The sequence below is a fragment of the Ptychodera flava genome, chromosome 15, assembly GCF_041260155.1.
Source record: "Ptychodera flava strain L36383 chromosome 15, AS_Pfla_20210202, whole genome shotgun sequence".
NCBI lineage: Eukaryota > Metazoa > Hemichordata > Enteropneusta > Ptychoderidae > Ptychodera > Ptychodera flava.
Window position 1 is genome coordinate 316354 of NC_091942.1, and position 13308 is coordinate 329661.

General features: G+C 38.3%; 2 protein-coding genes across 3 annotated transcripts in view; one reads left to right on the forward strand and one right to left on the reverse strand.

The window, feature by feature from the left end:
• LOC139150805 (mapk-regulated corepressor-interacting protein 1-like) overlaps positions 1-13308 on the reverse strand; it is a 74554-nt gene that overhangs the window by 19264 nt on the left and 41982 nt on the right. The window lies entirely within an intron of this gene.
• LOC139150800 (uncharacterized) lies at positions 9345-12942 on the forward strand. The gene is made up of 2 exons (XM_070723192.1): positions 9345-9437; positions 9554-12942. Exon 2 carries the CDS (start codon positions 9958-9960, stop codon positions 12025-12027), a length of 2070 nt encoding a protein of 689 aa, XP_070579293.1. The 5' UTR covers positions 9345-9437; positions 9554-9957; the 3' UTR covers positions 12028-12942.

Here is a 13308-nt window from a genome sequence, read left to right on the forward strand (position 1 = left end):
CTTACCTCATTTGCACATTTTTGACACTGACGTGTTCATTTGAACAAATTCACATCTCAACCCCTACATCTACCTGTACACCAAATACTGAGACGGTAGCTTTGGCGGTATGGGAGCCTTTGTGTGTGACGGACATACATCCGCACATACCCACAAATATACAGACACAGACGCCACTTAGACTCATCATATAAGCTCTTTTTGGTATTTTATATAAAACCAAATATGAGCTAAAAACCACGAATAAACCTCAAAAGCAACAAAAATCCAAGCATAACATTACACGATTGTTCAGAATGTTCATTTACAAAGTTCACTCAAAATGTACTTTGAAAACGATAGTATTTTGACAGCTGTTACCGCAGCTACTTTAATACTAAAAGTCTGTTGAAAAAGAGTACTAACTATCGTTGTTTTCAGGTCAACAAGTACGGATAGTTTTCAATCGGATTCGAACCCACAACATACGGCATCAGTCGCCTAGCTGAGAGGCCTGAGACAGAACCAGTCGGCTAAATCTCCACTCCAAAAAAGAGTGGTTCAATAGCCGGCTAAGTTGTTACATTTTTCTGACTGAGACCTTTCAACACGTTGTAGAGTTCGTGAAGCACTCACACACGCATGCTCACTATCATACATCGCACATACACACTTTATCGAAGCGAAGAAACGAATTTCATCGCTTTAACTGGGCGAACGATAACCTCGGGGACAATTCTGTCCACCAGCAGTGTTACCGACCCAGGAAAGAAAATACGGATAGTTTCAATCGGATTCGAACCACAAATACGGCATCAGTCGCCTAGCTGAGAGGCCCTGAGACAGAACCAGTGATTTTGATTTGATTGAATCAAAAACATGTGTCATTAAACAGTAAACCAACAACTGATAAATAAGTAATTTTTCTCAAGAGTAACTTGTAACGCCTCGCCTAAAAGAAAATTTCATCCCGTTTCACAGAAACTGACTGCGTATTCGAGCGCCACGGCAATGAACGAACGGTCGGGGAATCCCCACGAAAATCGCTCACACGTACGTACTCGTCCGAAACATTGATTGTTCACTTTTTAGCTGCATGATTCACTTGCCAAAAATATTTTTATTTTGTAGATAAATAATTGAATTTCTATTTTTTTATTTCGTTTGTTAATGAAAAGTCATTTTAATGTTTTTAGATGCTTTAAAAATTTCAAAACCCGCTAAAAAACGACTATTTGGTTAAAATTCATACGAAAAACACGAAAACCAAGCTCGAATCATGGGCTATTTCTGTATGAATACTCTCAGTCTCTACTCTCGCCGATGCACGATTTTTGCACCGAAATTTTTCACTCATTTTCGTTGGTATGACTTTGAAACTCCAGGAAGCGATTGAGAAGAAAGGGTCACCTTGAATTATTGAGGTTTTTGCTGATAATTTGCCAAATTAAATGAGAAAAAACACTACGAAAATTTCCACACGCTTACACACTGAGTGTTTCAGAGGTTTGTGTGGTACAACATGTGATCATGGAGGTACACTGAGGTTTCTTGCACGGTCGCCGATGAAATGGGAAGCTGAAATTTTCGCTCGTAATTTTGCAAACGAAATCGTAAATCCACTCAAAACTTCGTATTTTTTTTACATATTTGAAACCCATGAGGAACGTAATTCATTCTCCCCTGCACAGTAAAAAGGAGATCGAAACGACATGCATGTCAGACAAAGACCAAACGCACGCAAGATGTCCGTCCACATCCACCAATCTCGTAATTTACACTGACAGAACAAAACGAATTTGATCGAGCATGGACGTTCTAACGTAAATGCATCATTGTCTATCGCATTTTCATGTAAGCCAATACACTCAAACGTACGCTCTAAGTCCAATTATAATGTCAATTCAACACGATACTATTTTCGTGATAGTGAGTGTGCAGCGCAATGGTATGCCATAGTCGTTAGATAACACTGAACACGTGGTGTGACAAAATAGTTTTACGGAAGTGGTGATCACGTGGTGTGACAAAATAGTTTTACGGAAGTTGTTGCCGGAAATGACGTCAATTTTGCCTCTCCCAACCCTATAAGCTTCCTCAGTTACGTAACTTCGTCGCTAAAAAAAGAAAAAAACCTGTAAAATCACGCGTTTGAAACTTGGCATATGATTTTTGCTTGAACGAGGATGTCTTTTATAATTTTTTTCCTTTTATATACATGTATATGATACATTTTCTGGAAATGTTGAGGCCAGTGTTTGACCACCCTGAACTTTTGAAAAACGCAAATTTAAAATGAAAAATATTTTGGAAAAAAAAATTCCTGCCCACCTACCTACTCTATTTTTGAAAACAATGTTATTGGATAAGCACAATTTATTTTTTTTGGCCTAATAACAGTATAGGTACACTGGCTAATTTGAAAAGTGGAACAAGTACGAATGTTTTGTAATGACGGTCTTACTGGGAATGCTTTGTTAGCATGACAGTGTTCCCCAGGCAGTTTAGCGTAGCGGCCCCGCTACGCTTACACTTTGCCCCGCTACGCTTCCCATGTTCACTACGCTTTGGAAAGTTTCCGATACCCTTGTTTTGACTAGCTTCATTCACAGTTTGTCAACAAACAGTCCGTGTGAGTGGAGAACGTATATGTGAAAATGTGTGCACGCGTAGTGTGTTAAGTCACTAAAAGGCAAGCTTAGTGTGTGAAGTCGCTAAAAAGCAAGCGTGAAAAGGGAAGTGTCATTACTATTTACAATGAAACTTTGCCCAGTTTATTTCAATCAAGGGTGTGAACGACAGACACGAGGCAATCTGTGTAGTATCCGTCTTATCACGGGCAAAATGGTAGATGGAAAACACGGTCTTTGATCAACAATTAACAGCATGGCACTAAAGAAATAATACAAGCACTTGCTGGAAACTGCATTTAAACGGTGTAGAAACGTGCCTTCAGCACCATTTTTCATCGAGACCAACGAAATCATGCCTCGCAAATCGGCAGCTCCAATGTTCAACATGAAGTCCTGGCTTATAGCAGCACGACCGACGTGGGGGGGGGGGGGGGGGGGGACGAGATTTTGTACGTAATCCAATAGTCGGGGTCACTTCTCTCGAGATGGTGACGAGAATGCTTTTCTCGGTCTATAGAATTCGTGTGCTGTGGTATATATAATAAAAAAGGGTATTTTAAAAAGAAATTTTAATTATTTATCTCGTTTCTGAATAGTTTCGCTGATGCATTAACCTTTGCAAACTTCAACTTGCCCTCGACTTTACAGCGAGGTCACATTTGGTCCATTCAAAATGGCGGCTATCAAACTTGTTCACATTTCATTGTGGGAGCTAGTTGCTACGTTTCAACGATCAGTGTGGATCACGTACAGCAGCCGCTGCTGCACAAAAATCTTGCGAATCATTTCCAACAGTTTTATTTATTATTTGTGCGTTGTGAACAACCCAATAACCTCTTATCTGATCTGCTCGATTCGTGGATTTGTGACGGTGAGTCTTGCGCACGTACAGGTTTAGCTAATAGTGGACTGTGCGTGATCGAAGTCTGACATAGAATATTCGATTGGTCATACGACTTTGTGTCTTCTCTGGTGATCGTTCATAAGAAGAGCGAGAAATTTATGTGAGTTTTATTAATCAAATGTAAGAGTTTCATATTTATTTTTTTCACATTCGTATGCTGTGCAAACTTTGCAAGAAGTACAATTTTTCATGTATATTTTCTCTATTTCTGTTGACTTATCAGGAATAAAAGTTTGGGCATATTTTTCAAGGAAAATACTATATGGTTTGACTCAATATTTTTGTATTTGTGTGTGTGTGTGTGTGTGTGTGTGTGTGTGTGTGTGTGTGTGTGTGTTGTGTCTTTGCATATATTCAAATTCATGGTAATATTATGCAAATTATATATGTAAATGTTATGCAAATTAGCCGCTACCCTTCACCTTTTTCCTGGGGAGAACACTGCATGATATATCAACCATAATTAGAACATCAACCATGGATTATCAAAATGCGACATCAGCCATGGATTATCAAATCACTATATCAACTATGAATTATCAAATTACTACATTGTATATCAACCATGGATTATCAAATTACATGTACAATATCAACCATGGATTGTCAAATCATTACATCAACTACATGAATGGGATTATCAAATTACTACATCAACCATGGATTATCAAATTACTACATCAACCATGGATAATCAAATCACTATATCAACCATGGATTATCAAATTACTACATCAACCATGGATTATCAAATTACTACAGCAACCATGGATTATCAAATTACTACATCAACCATGGATTATCAAATTACTGCATCAACCATGGATTATCACAGTATTGCGAGGTACATGTATTGCCTAAACACTCAAACAAACTGTTACTTTCTGTTGTGATCAACTACTTATAATCACCATACAGACAAAGATGGTTAATTTCTCTGTTGACTGAAACTTCCCTAATAGAAAAGCGTGATTACTCATAATTTTATTCACTGCTTAGAATTGACCATTCGCAAACAAATCTTGGAATGTCACTTTTAGTTTTATTTTCTGTTGCAAAGTGGGACTTCTCCAGAGGATTGAAAGAGTTATAACTTGAGTGAGTCCTTTGTACAGGAGACTACTGGTTATAAAAGCTTACTTTTTTACTTGACATGCATACAAAATAAATTCCTTCCTTTTACAGTTTTGTGAAAACAATTATCTTTCTAGAGAGAGATGACATTTCACAACTACCAAGTGAAAGGATGGCTAATCATTGATGCACTCAAAATTCAAAACTATTTCAAACAAGTAGCACAACTGATTCAAGATATCAGCAATGATAAGCCTATCAGTGGTTCTGTATGAAGTTTGTAATTAAGATATACACTGTATTAAAACTAGGGGCGATGTCAAAAGTTGAATGTAGGATAAAAAAATTAATTCCCTTAGTTTCCCCCGAAACCCCCCCCCCCCCCATCCCCCTAGAAACTCAATCGACATATATTGAACCTATTGGCAGGCTCTTTCTATGTGAAGCGAAGCAAAGGACCAGTCATTTATGGGGTGAAATAAAGAACGACTAAAACAACACTTCATTAACACTGAGAACACATTTTAATTTTGTGTTTTATCCAATTAAAATACAACAATGTTAACAACAAACTTGAAGTTTATCGATGACTGAACAAGAACAATACAAATAAAATCCAGGTTTCTGCTTTCAAAGATGAGACCTTAAGGATGTACGATCGGGTAAAATTAAAAGTAATGTCATTTCTCTAAATTGCCAATTTTTGGATTCTCCTTTGTAAGTATTATCAAAATGTTGTGATAAAATATACGGGTCACCGCGATCGTTTTGTGAGATAAATGACCATGAATTTTGCCATTTGTGAGAAAAAATGCTGAGTCAGCATTTTTTCACCGATGCATTTTCTATGGACGAAATAATTCAATGCTGTTTATCTCAAAATTTAGCGCGGTGACCAGATAATTTTATTTGATCAGTATTATTTATTTCTCTAGACTGAGCTTTGTGCAAATTTTCATGAAAATGACATTAGTAGAAATTGATTTTCCAGCAAATTTCAATGTAATCCTATGGGAAGTGACAAATTCCACGCGCGCGTACCGCTCGTACATCCTTAAATCAATTTGTCGGATAAAACTTTTTTGGGGTCACCCCCTCCCCACCCAAAATAAAAGGATTAAGTTTTTTATCTGACATCAAACTTTTGACGTTGCCCCTTACAATTTAAGTGATACACACTAGTTGTAAACTTGGATTAGTACTATACTTTGAGGTCTCTTTTGACAGAAAGCATTTTTCAATAAAATTTACTTTGGTGAGAAGAGGCACATTAACTTGACAATGATTCAATGATTCTAAATCATGCTTTAAGCTTATGAGACAGTTTTAAATCTTTTCATCACACTTTACTTCTGCATCACGACAAGTTGTTGAATTTTGGTTGATTTAAATTGTGCTCTGAACTATGGTCCTTCCACAGAGGCACCGTGTCTGAACACATGGATACACAGGGTTTTTCAATAAAATTAATAATAATAATAATGATAATAATTCATTTCTTGTAAAAGAGCGCACTACACTGCGTCTCAGTGCACTTTCCATAACAATACACAGATTTGATTTAAAAAGTACAGTTGTTTAAGGTAGATGTAAAAACAAAGCAAAACACACACCCACACACACACACATTTTGATCATTATTGCAATTACACCCACAGAGGAAAAGTATATTGTAGGTGCAGAGAACAGACCATTCACTTTGGCATAGGAAGTGCAGGCAAGGTAACCTTTGTCTATTTATATTCAAGATGCTGTACATCACCAGATCACATTGTTGCAAGGTACTGCTGTGCTTGTTAGCATACCAACAGAATTCCTGCTTTAGACCGCACTATTCATGTATAGAGAGTAATGAGAAACTTCTTTCCAAAACTTTTCAAAACCACTGACAAACATCTGATTAAAATAACACAAGCCACTCATTCTGTATTATGCACTGAACACAAAATTCAAATATTCAAAATATTTCTGAGATCGCAGGCTACAGCAATTGGGATATTGATTTTATACACCTCATTTGACATTATGTTTAAGCTGAATGGTAAGATTTGTTCAAAAGGGTCATTTTCCTAAGCCTACGCTTTGGAAATGGTTGTACTACCCTTTTCAGTAATTAGTCTGTGGGACGACCCGGGCTATCGTTTCAAAAAGATCACTGGACACTCAAGTTTAAATCAAATCAGCTGAAATGATGAATTCCCACCATAAAGAAATAGAAAAACGATACTTAACCCAAATCAGTTTGTCCGATTGCGTGAAATTTGGCGGAAAAGTTAAAAATATATAATATATGCTAATAGGTGTCAAAGGTCATCATCGACGTTAAAGCTTGTGGGTAACAAGCGTTTTCATTGGTGGAGGCATCAATGAGCCAATCACGTCGTCCGATACATATCCTTTCAAAATGGCCACCTCCACAAGCATGGAATGTGTGTGTCACGTCGCTGACATACAAGACGAGCCGATCAAGGCTTTTACTGACCACTCTTGGGCAAAATTAATCGAATGCGCTGAGATTTGGAAAAGCTCTGATGGCTTGGAGCGGGAAATTGCACTCCAGTTGGATCCTGAAGCACGAGATCAGTCCGGCTTTCACCTTGGGTGCTATCAGCGTTTCACTGGTAAACGTCGGCTGGCACAGGCAGAGAAACGCAGAGAGAAAGGTAAGCTACGTAAAACGCTTGCCACAAGTGAACCGACGGAACTGAATGATGAGAGTGAACAACAAGTGTCTCCTGTAAAGCGATACTTAAGGTCAAACCCTAGTTCAAGTTCCATTTCGTCAGCCAAGCGGAGAAGTATTCACGTACTGCCACCGATGTGTATATTATGCAAGGGTGAGAAACGAAGGGTTGACCCTTTTTCAAGAAAGAGGTCAAATGAAAGACTTGTCGCCTGTGAAACCGACGGACGTACATTACTTAAAGCTGCCGAATTTAGGAAAGACGAGAAACTTCTACTGCAGTTGAGAGGTCAAGACTTGGTCAGTATTGAAGTGAAGTATCACAAATCATGCTATCAAAGTTATGTCAGATGTGTCACTTATTCATACCAGAAGAAAACAGAGGAAGAAAGTGGTATCATGTACGCACCATCCTTCAAAAAATTTTGTGATGAAGTAGTGCAGAGGAGACTAATAGATAATGATGAAGTTGTTCCAATCAACGTGTTGAAAAATATCTTCATTAAAATGATCAATGACATTGAAGATATTGATGCATCATCATACAAAAACATGTATTTAAAAAAAAGACTCAAACAACGATTTGGTGATAAAATCAAGTTTCTTCGACCTCACATGCAAAAATGTGAACTGGTAATGGCTCACAAAGAATCAGATTCAGGAGGCCGGATCCTGAACATTACTCATACAGATTCTGAAAGCGAAGAAGATGAAGCAGAGTCACAGTCATTTGCAGCACACTCTAACAGTCAGCAGCATGAAATGCTTGAGATGATTCACTCTGCCTGAATATTCATGCCACTCTAGAGAAAGCTCAAGGTGTTGCAGCATGGCCTCCTCGGGCAGAAGATCTAACAATCCAAAGAAGTAGAGATATTGTACCCACCAAACTTTTTAATTTCCTGGCATGGTGTACTGGCCTATCACAGGACTTTCACTCACAAGATCGTGTTGATGTCCAAGCTGATGTTGAGAACAAATTGTTATCAATTTGTCAGGACATGATGTTCTTGTCTTCTCAAGGACGGAAACTCACCCCTAAACACTTGTCACTTGGTATGGCAGTTCGTCATGTGACTGGATCTTCATCATTGATAGGATTGCTCAATGGTTTAGGGCACTGTGTTTCACACTCTAAAGTATTAGAGCATGACACAGCACTAGCTATCCAACAACTCCATGGTGATGGTTTGCCACCAGGTTTTTGTCAAGATGTCTTTACAACATTGGTATGGGATAATAATGATTTGGTGAAGAGACACTCAGTGGTAAGTACAGCTGATTACTCAGGTCTCAAATATCACATGAGTTCTGCATTTATTTATGAAATTGAAAATCTTTTACTGTTGGTGTTGTCTTTATTTTCCCAAGTAGATCATTAGTGTAAACAACATCTTCTGACACAATTTCTGTTTTAGGGAAAGGAACAACTCACAATACAAATGGAATTGTAATTCAGAGAAATCTTGGAGATGACACAGATGACAATGACAGCAACCCTTCGATATCAGTAGCAGTCACCAAGTCAAAGCAAAGGACGCTTCAAGTTCCACCCACCAATATTATTGAATACCATGGCAGACCACGCCATGGCCCTGCACTGTCAGGTTTTACATTATGAACTATATGCTCATCACAGTCACTAATTGTCTTCGATGCAGGCATGGTCAAACATTATCGTTGTAAGTAGCACAAATAAATGCACAACTCATTTACATCTCAAAGTTTTACATGCACAATATTATACATCAAATGTGTTTTTAAAAACCCCTTTCTTTCATAAACAATTAAAAAAGGTTTTTAAACAATTAATACAAAGACATTTTACACATGCCCATCCATACTCCTATATCCTGTTAATATCCCCTTATTTACATATTAAATCTCCCCTGTGTTAAACAACATAATATTACTGATAATACACTGATATTTGTATTTTCATTTCCCAAACATTATATAAACAGCACTATATATATATTGGAAAAGAATTGTTGCAGTTTGACAATATTGTTACGCCACTATAATGTTACACTGCCCTAGAGTAAAGCTTAATTTTTCAATCTACCTGTAGGCTTTAATGTGGATGAAATTTTCCAGAATCAGGGCAGAGAACAAAAATTCCATTGAGAAAGACTTGGCATTCTGGTTATGCAAGACAGTGCAGGTAGTATACATTGTATGTTGTGTATTTCAGATAACATGTCAAGTTCTATGAATAAATAATTTTTTATGTTTTAACATCCCAGTCATAGTGTGTTACTTTTATTTCTTACTTTTTAGGTTGAGGGAGAGGAGTGCAACCTTTTACCCTCATGGACTGGATTTAATCAGAAACTGTCAGGCAGTGTCACCCCACCTGTCAGCAAAATTGGTTACCTGCCGGTGATTGATGCCAGTCCAACAGACAAGTCTACCGTAAACACAATACTCAGCAGAAGTGTTGACATCGCCAATAAGCTCAGCCTGCAAAGTATTGTTGTCACCATGGATCAAGCAATTTACTCAAAAGCACAAGAGATACGCTGGCAGAATGAAGAGTATACACAACGTCTAATTCTACGTCTTGGAGAGTTTCACACAGCTCTGTCATTTCTGTCTACAATAGGAAAGCGCTTCAGAGATGCTGGGTTAGAAGATATAATGATAGAATCCGGTATTTTAGCCCAAGGCTCTGCCAATGGTGTATGAGTGGCCACCATTACAACAGAAGTGTTCGCTGCCATAAACTGGTTGCAGAGGCCATGCACCGTGTCCGCTTCAATGAATTCCTTGACAGCTTGACTGAAGAGGAACATTTAAGAGTGATCACTAGCCTTATCCAACTTCGTGAAAGCTTCCCCAATTCGCTCATCGATGAAGTGGAGACAGAAGATATTAAGCTATTACAACAGAAATACGCAGACCATGTACAGAAGTGCTGTGAAAGTAACATCAATTATGCTTTCTGGAATTCCTATTTGGAAATGGTACAGCTTCTACTCCTCTTCATTCGCGCAACACGTGAGGGTAACTGGCATTTACATCTATCCACACTAAGAAAGATGTTACTATGGTACTTTGCGTATGGTAGAGTTAACTATTCACGCTATCTTCCGGTGTATCTACAAGAAATGTCAGCTTTGCCTCAAACACACCCAAACGTATATGAGAAATTTTGTGAAGGTGAGTTTGCCGTGCAGCGATCTGATGACCATCCATTTTCAATGACTCCATGTGATCAAATTATTGAACAAACTTTCAATCGTGAGTCAAAGACAAAAGGTGGACTGGTTGGTTTCACACGAAACAAAGGTGCTCTCAACCGATGGATTCTCAGTCATCCAGCACGTTCAGCTATTGCATCAGGTTGCTTCACCCAAGCTGGTAAGACAGACAAGCAGTCAGATCACAAAGACCTGACACAAGCCAGGATGAAGAGAGATGAATCTGATGTACAAGAGGTGATATCAACATTGCTGTCGATGGGGTCACCATTTATTGGTGATAGTGATGACCTGCTTGTTCATCTTACAGCTGGTACATTGGCTGGTGAAGAAATCACAACAGACCTCACCACTGCATATTTCAAAGGTGAAGAGGCTTACCAACAATTTAATAAGGAGCGTTTAACACATGGATCAAAGGATTTGTTTGACAAAATGTCTGTCCTGAGGGGTAAGACATTCGCTGATCTTGCCAAGAAAGCAAAGTCCAAAGTTACCATGAGTTCGCTATCAGTGAAAGAAAACCGTAATCTTCTTGGGAGGATGCTTGTCATTGCACAGGTGCGACACCTTGATCTTCGTGAGGTCATGACTTATCCCCTTGGCCATGTCCCAGCAATGTTAGCCAACTTTGATGAAACAATGACGAAGACAAACAAGGCTGTCCTGGCTCATCATCTTCAATCCACCTTTCCAGATGCAGTTGTGGACCATAATCTCGAAGGAAAGAGTGCTGTTCTAGTCGATGCCATGGCCTTAATACAGATGCAAAGTAAAGTGCAAGCTACTTTTGGAGAATTCGCAGCCAGCATATTTTACCAGTTGAGAGCAATCGCATCAAAGTATGGCGCCACAAGAATAGACTTTGTCATTGATCAGTACAGAGAACCATCCATAAAGAATGCAGAAAGAAAACGTCGAGCCACCACTGGTACCTTCAATGAGATTCGTATCACACGTCCATCCCTGAACATGCCAAGGCAATTAAAAAAGTTCCTTGCCTCTGGTAAGAATAAAGAATCTCTCCTATTCTTTCTGTTTGAATCATGGAAAGAATATGAATCAGAGTGCCTGCAGGGTATCACCATGTATGTTACCAAGGGTGAGCTTTGCTACAGATTGCGTTCAGCAAATGGTGTCATGGATGTAACTGAAATACCAGAATTGCAGTGTGACCATGAAGAGGCTGACACAAGACTACTACTCCATGCTCAACATGCATCACGTGTTGGGGAGGTAGACAACATTGTCGTTCGCAGTCCTGATACAGATGTCTTCATGTTAGCCGTGAGCTGTGCACATCAATTACAAGGCCAGCTGATATTACATCAAACCAGCAAAAATGGTCAGATAATACACATCAACAAGGTAGTAGAGGCATTGGGAGACAGAACTGCAGAAGCTCTTGTTGGTCTTCATGTATTCTCAGGTTGTGACAGTGTAAGTGCTTTCAAAGGCAAGGGCAAGAAGAAGATGGCAAATATGTTGCTGGCCAATGATAAACTATACAAGTACATTCCAACAACTTGGGGCAGCATGGATACTTTCTGATGAACTGTTCACACAAATAGAATCATTTGTGTGTGATGTGTATGGCCAAATTAGGTGCAGTGATGTAAATGAAGCAAGATACAATTGCTTTCGTCTTGGTTCACAAAATGATGGAGCCCTCCCTCCTAACAGAGATAGTCTGAAATTGCATACACAGCGTGCAAACTACCAAACAGCAATTTACAGGCGATGTTTGCAGGCCAAAATGGATGCACCAAGCCCACATGGACATGGATGGATAGTGCAAGACTCAGATGTATCAATCCAGTGGATGACACTTCCCCCTGCACCAGATTCTGTCATCAATTTTGTAAGCTGTAAATGCAAAAAGTCTGGATGCTCGTCAAGATGTTCTTGTAGAGAGGTGGACCTGCTATGCACAGAGTTATGTCAATGTGTTTCATGTTCAAACTCACAGAACGATGAGGAAAGTGAACCAGGAGATGACAGCGCTTCAGACATTGACAGTGACAATGAATGAACTGATAGATGCCTTTGAAAAATAAAACCACATTTGATATTAATTTTACTGTCTCAATTAATGTAAACTGGTTACATGGTTAAATTCTAAGGTCATTATCTGACAAGTGAAAAGGAAATGAATTGTCATAAGAAAAAGTAATGAGCATTTCATGTTTTTTGCACAGGAAAAGAACTGATTTTTAGTTCTGTAGACCCGGTACGGAACTCCAGCAATGAACATCACATAGAATGCATTGGCATGACCATCTTAATTGTGAAAGAAAAATCAATTTTTGGTCGAAACTACATGTTTATGTGTAAAATTCTGAAAAGAAAATCACCTGCCAACAATTTTAAATACACAATTCAAATATCTCTTTCAGTTACATTGTACACAATACATTGGCACATATATCTTAATTTTGGGGTAAAAACCTATAAATAAATAGTTTTTGGTACAATATTCTAAATTGTGTCGTCTAGATTTACATTGCCAGTGAGTAGATTTGATATTGCAGTACAAAATATTGGTGATGAGATAAAGGCAATGCACCTGTGCTGATATCTACAATTTGGGGAAAAAACACTGAAATTTCAAGTTATTGGTAAAAATTTTGATTTCTTGTCAATATTTCAAATTTCCAAGAATTTTTTGTTAATATCCAGTAAACAACATTCAGAAAAAAATCAATACATGTGAAGGATAACACACTTGCATGGATCTCCCTTGTTTTAGAGAAAATATGTGAAAAAGCATATTTTTTGGTCAAAAATCTCCCTTGTGACCGTATTCTATTGGGTTAAGTATCTTTTTCCTTT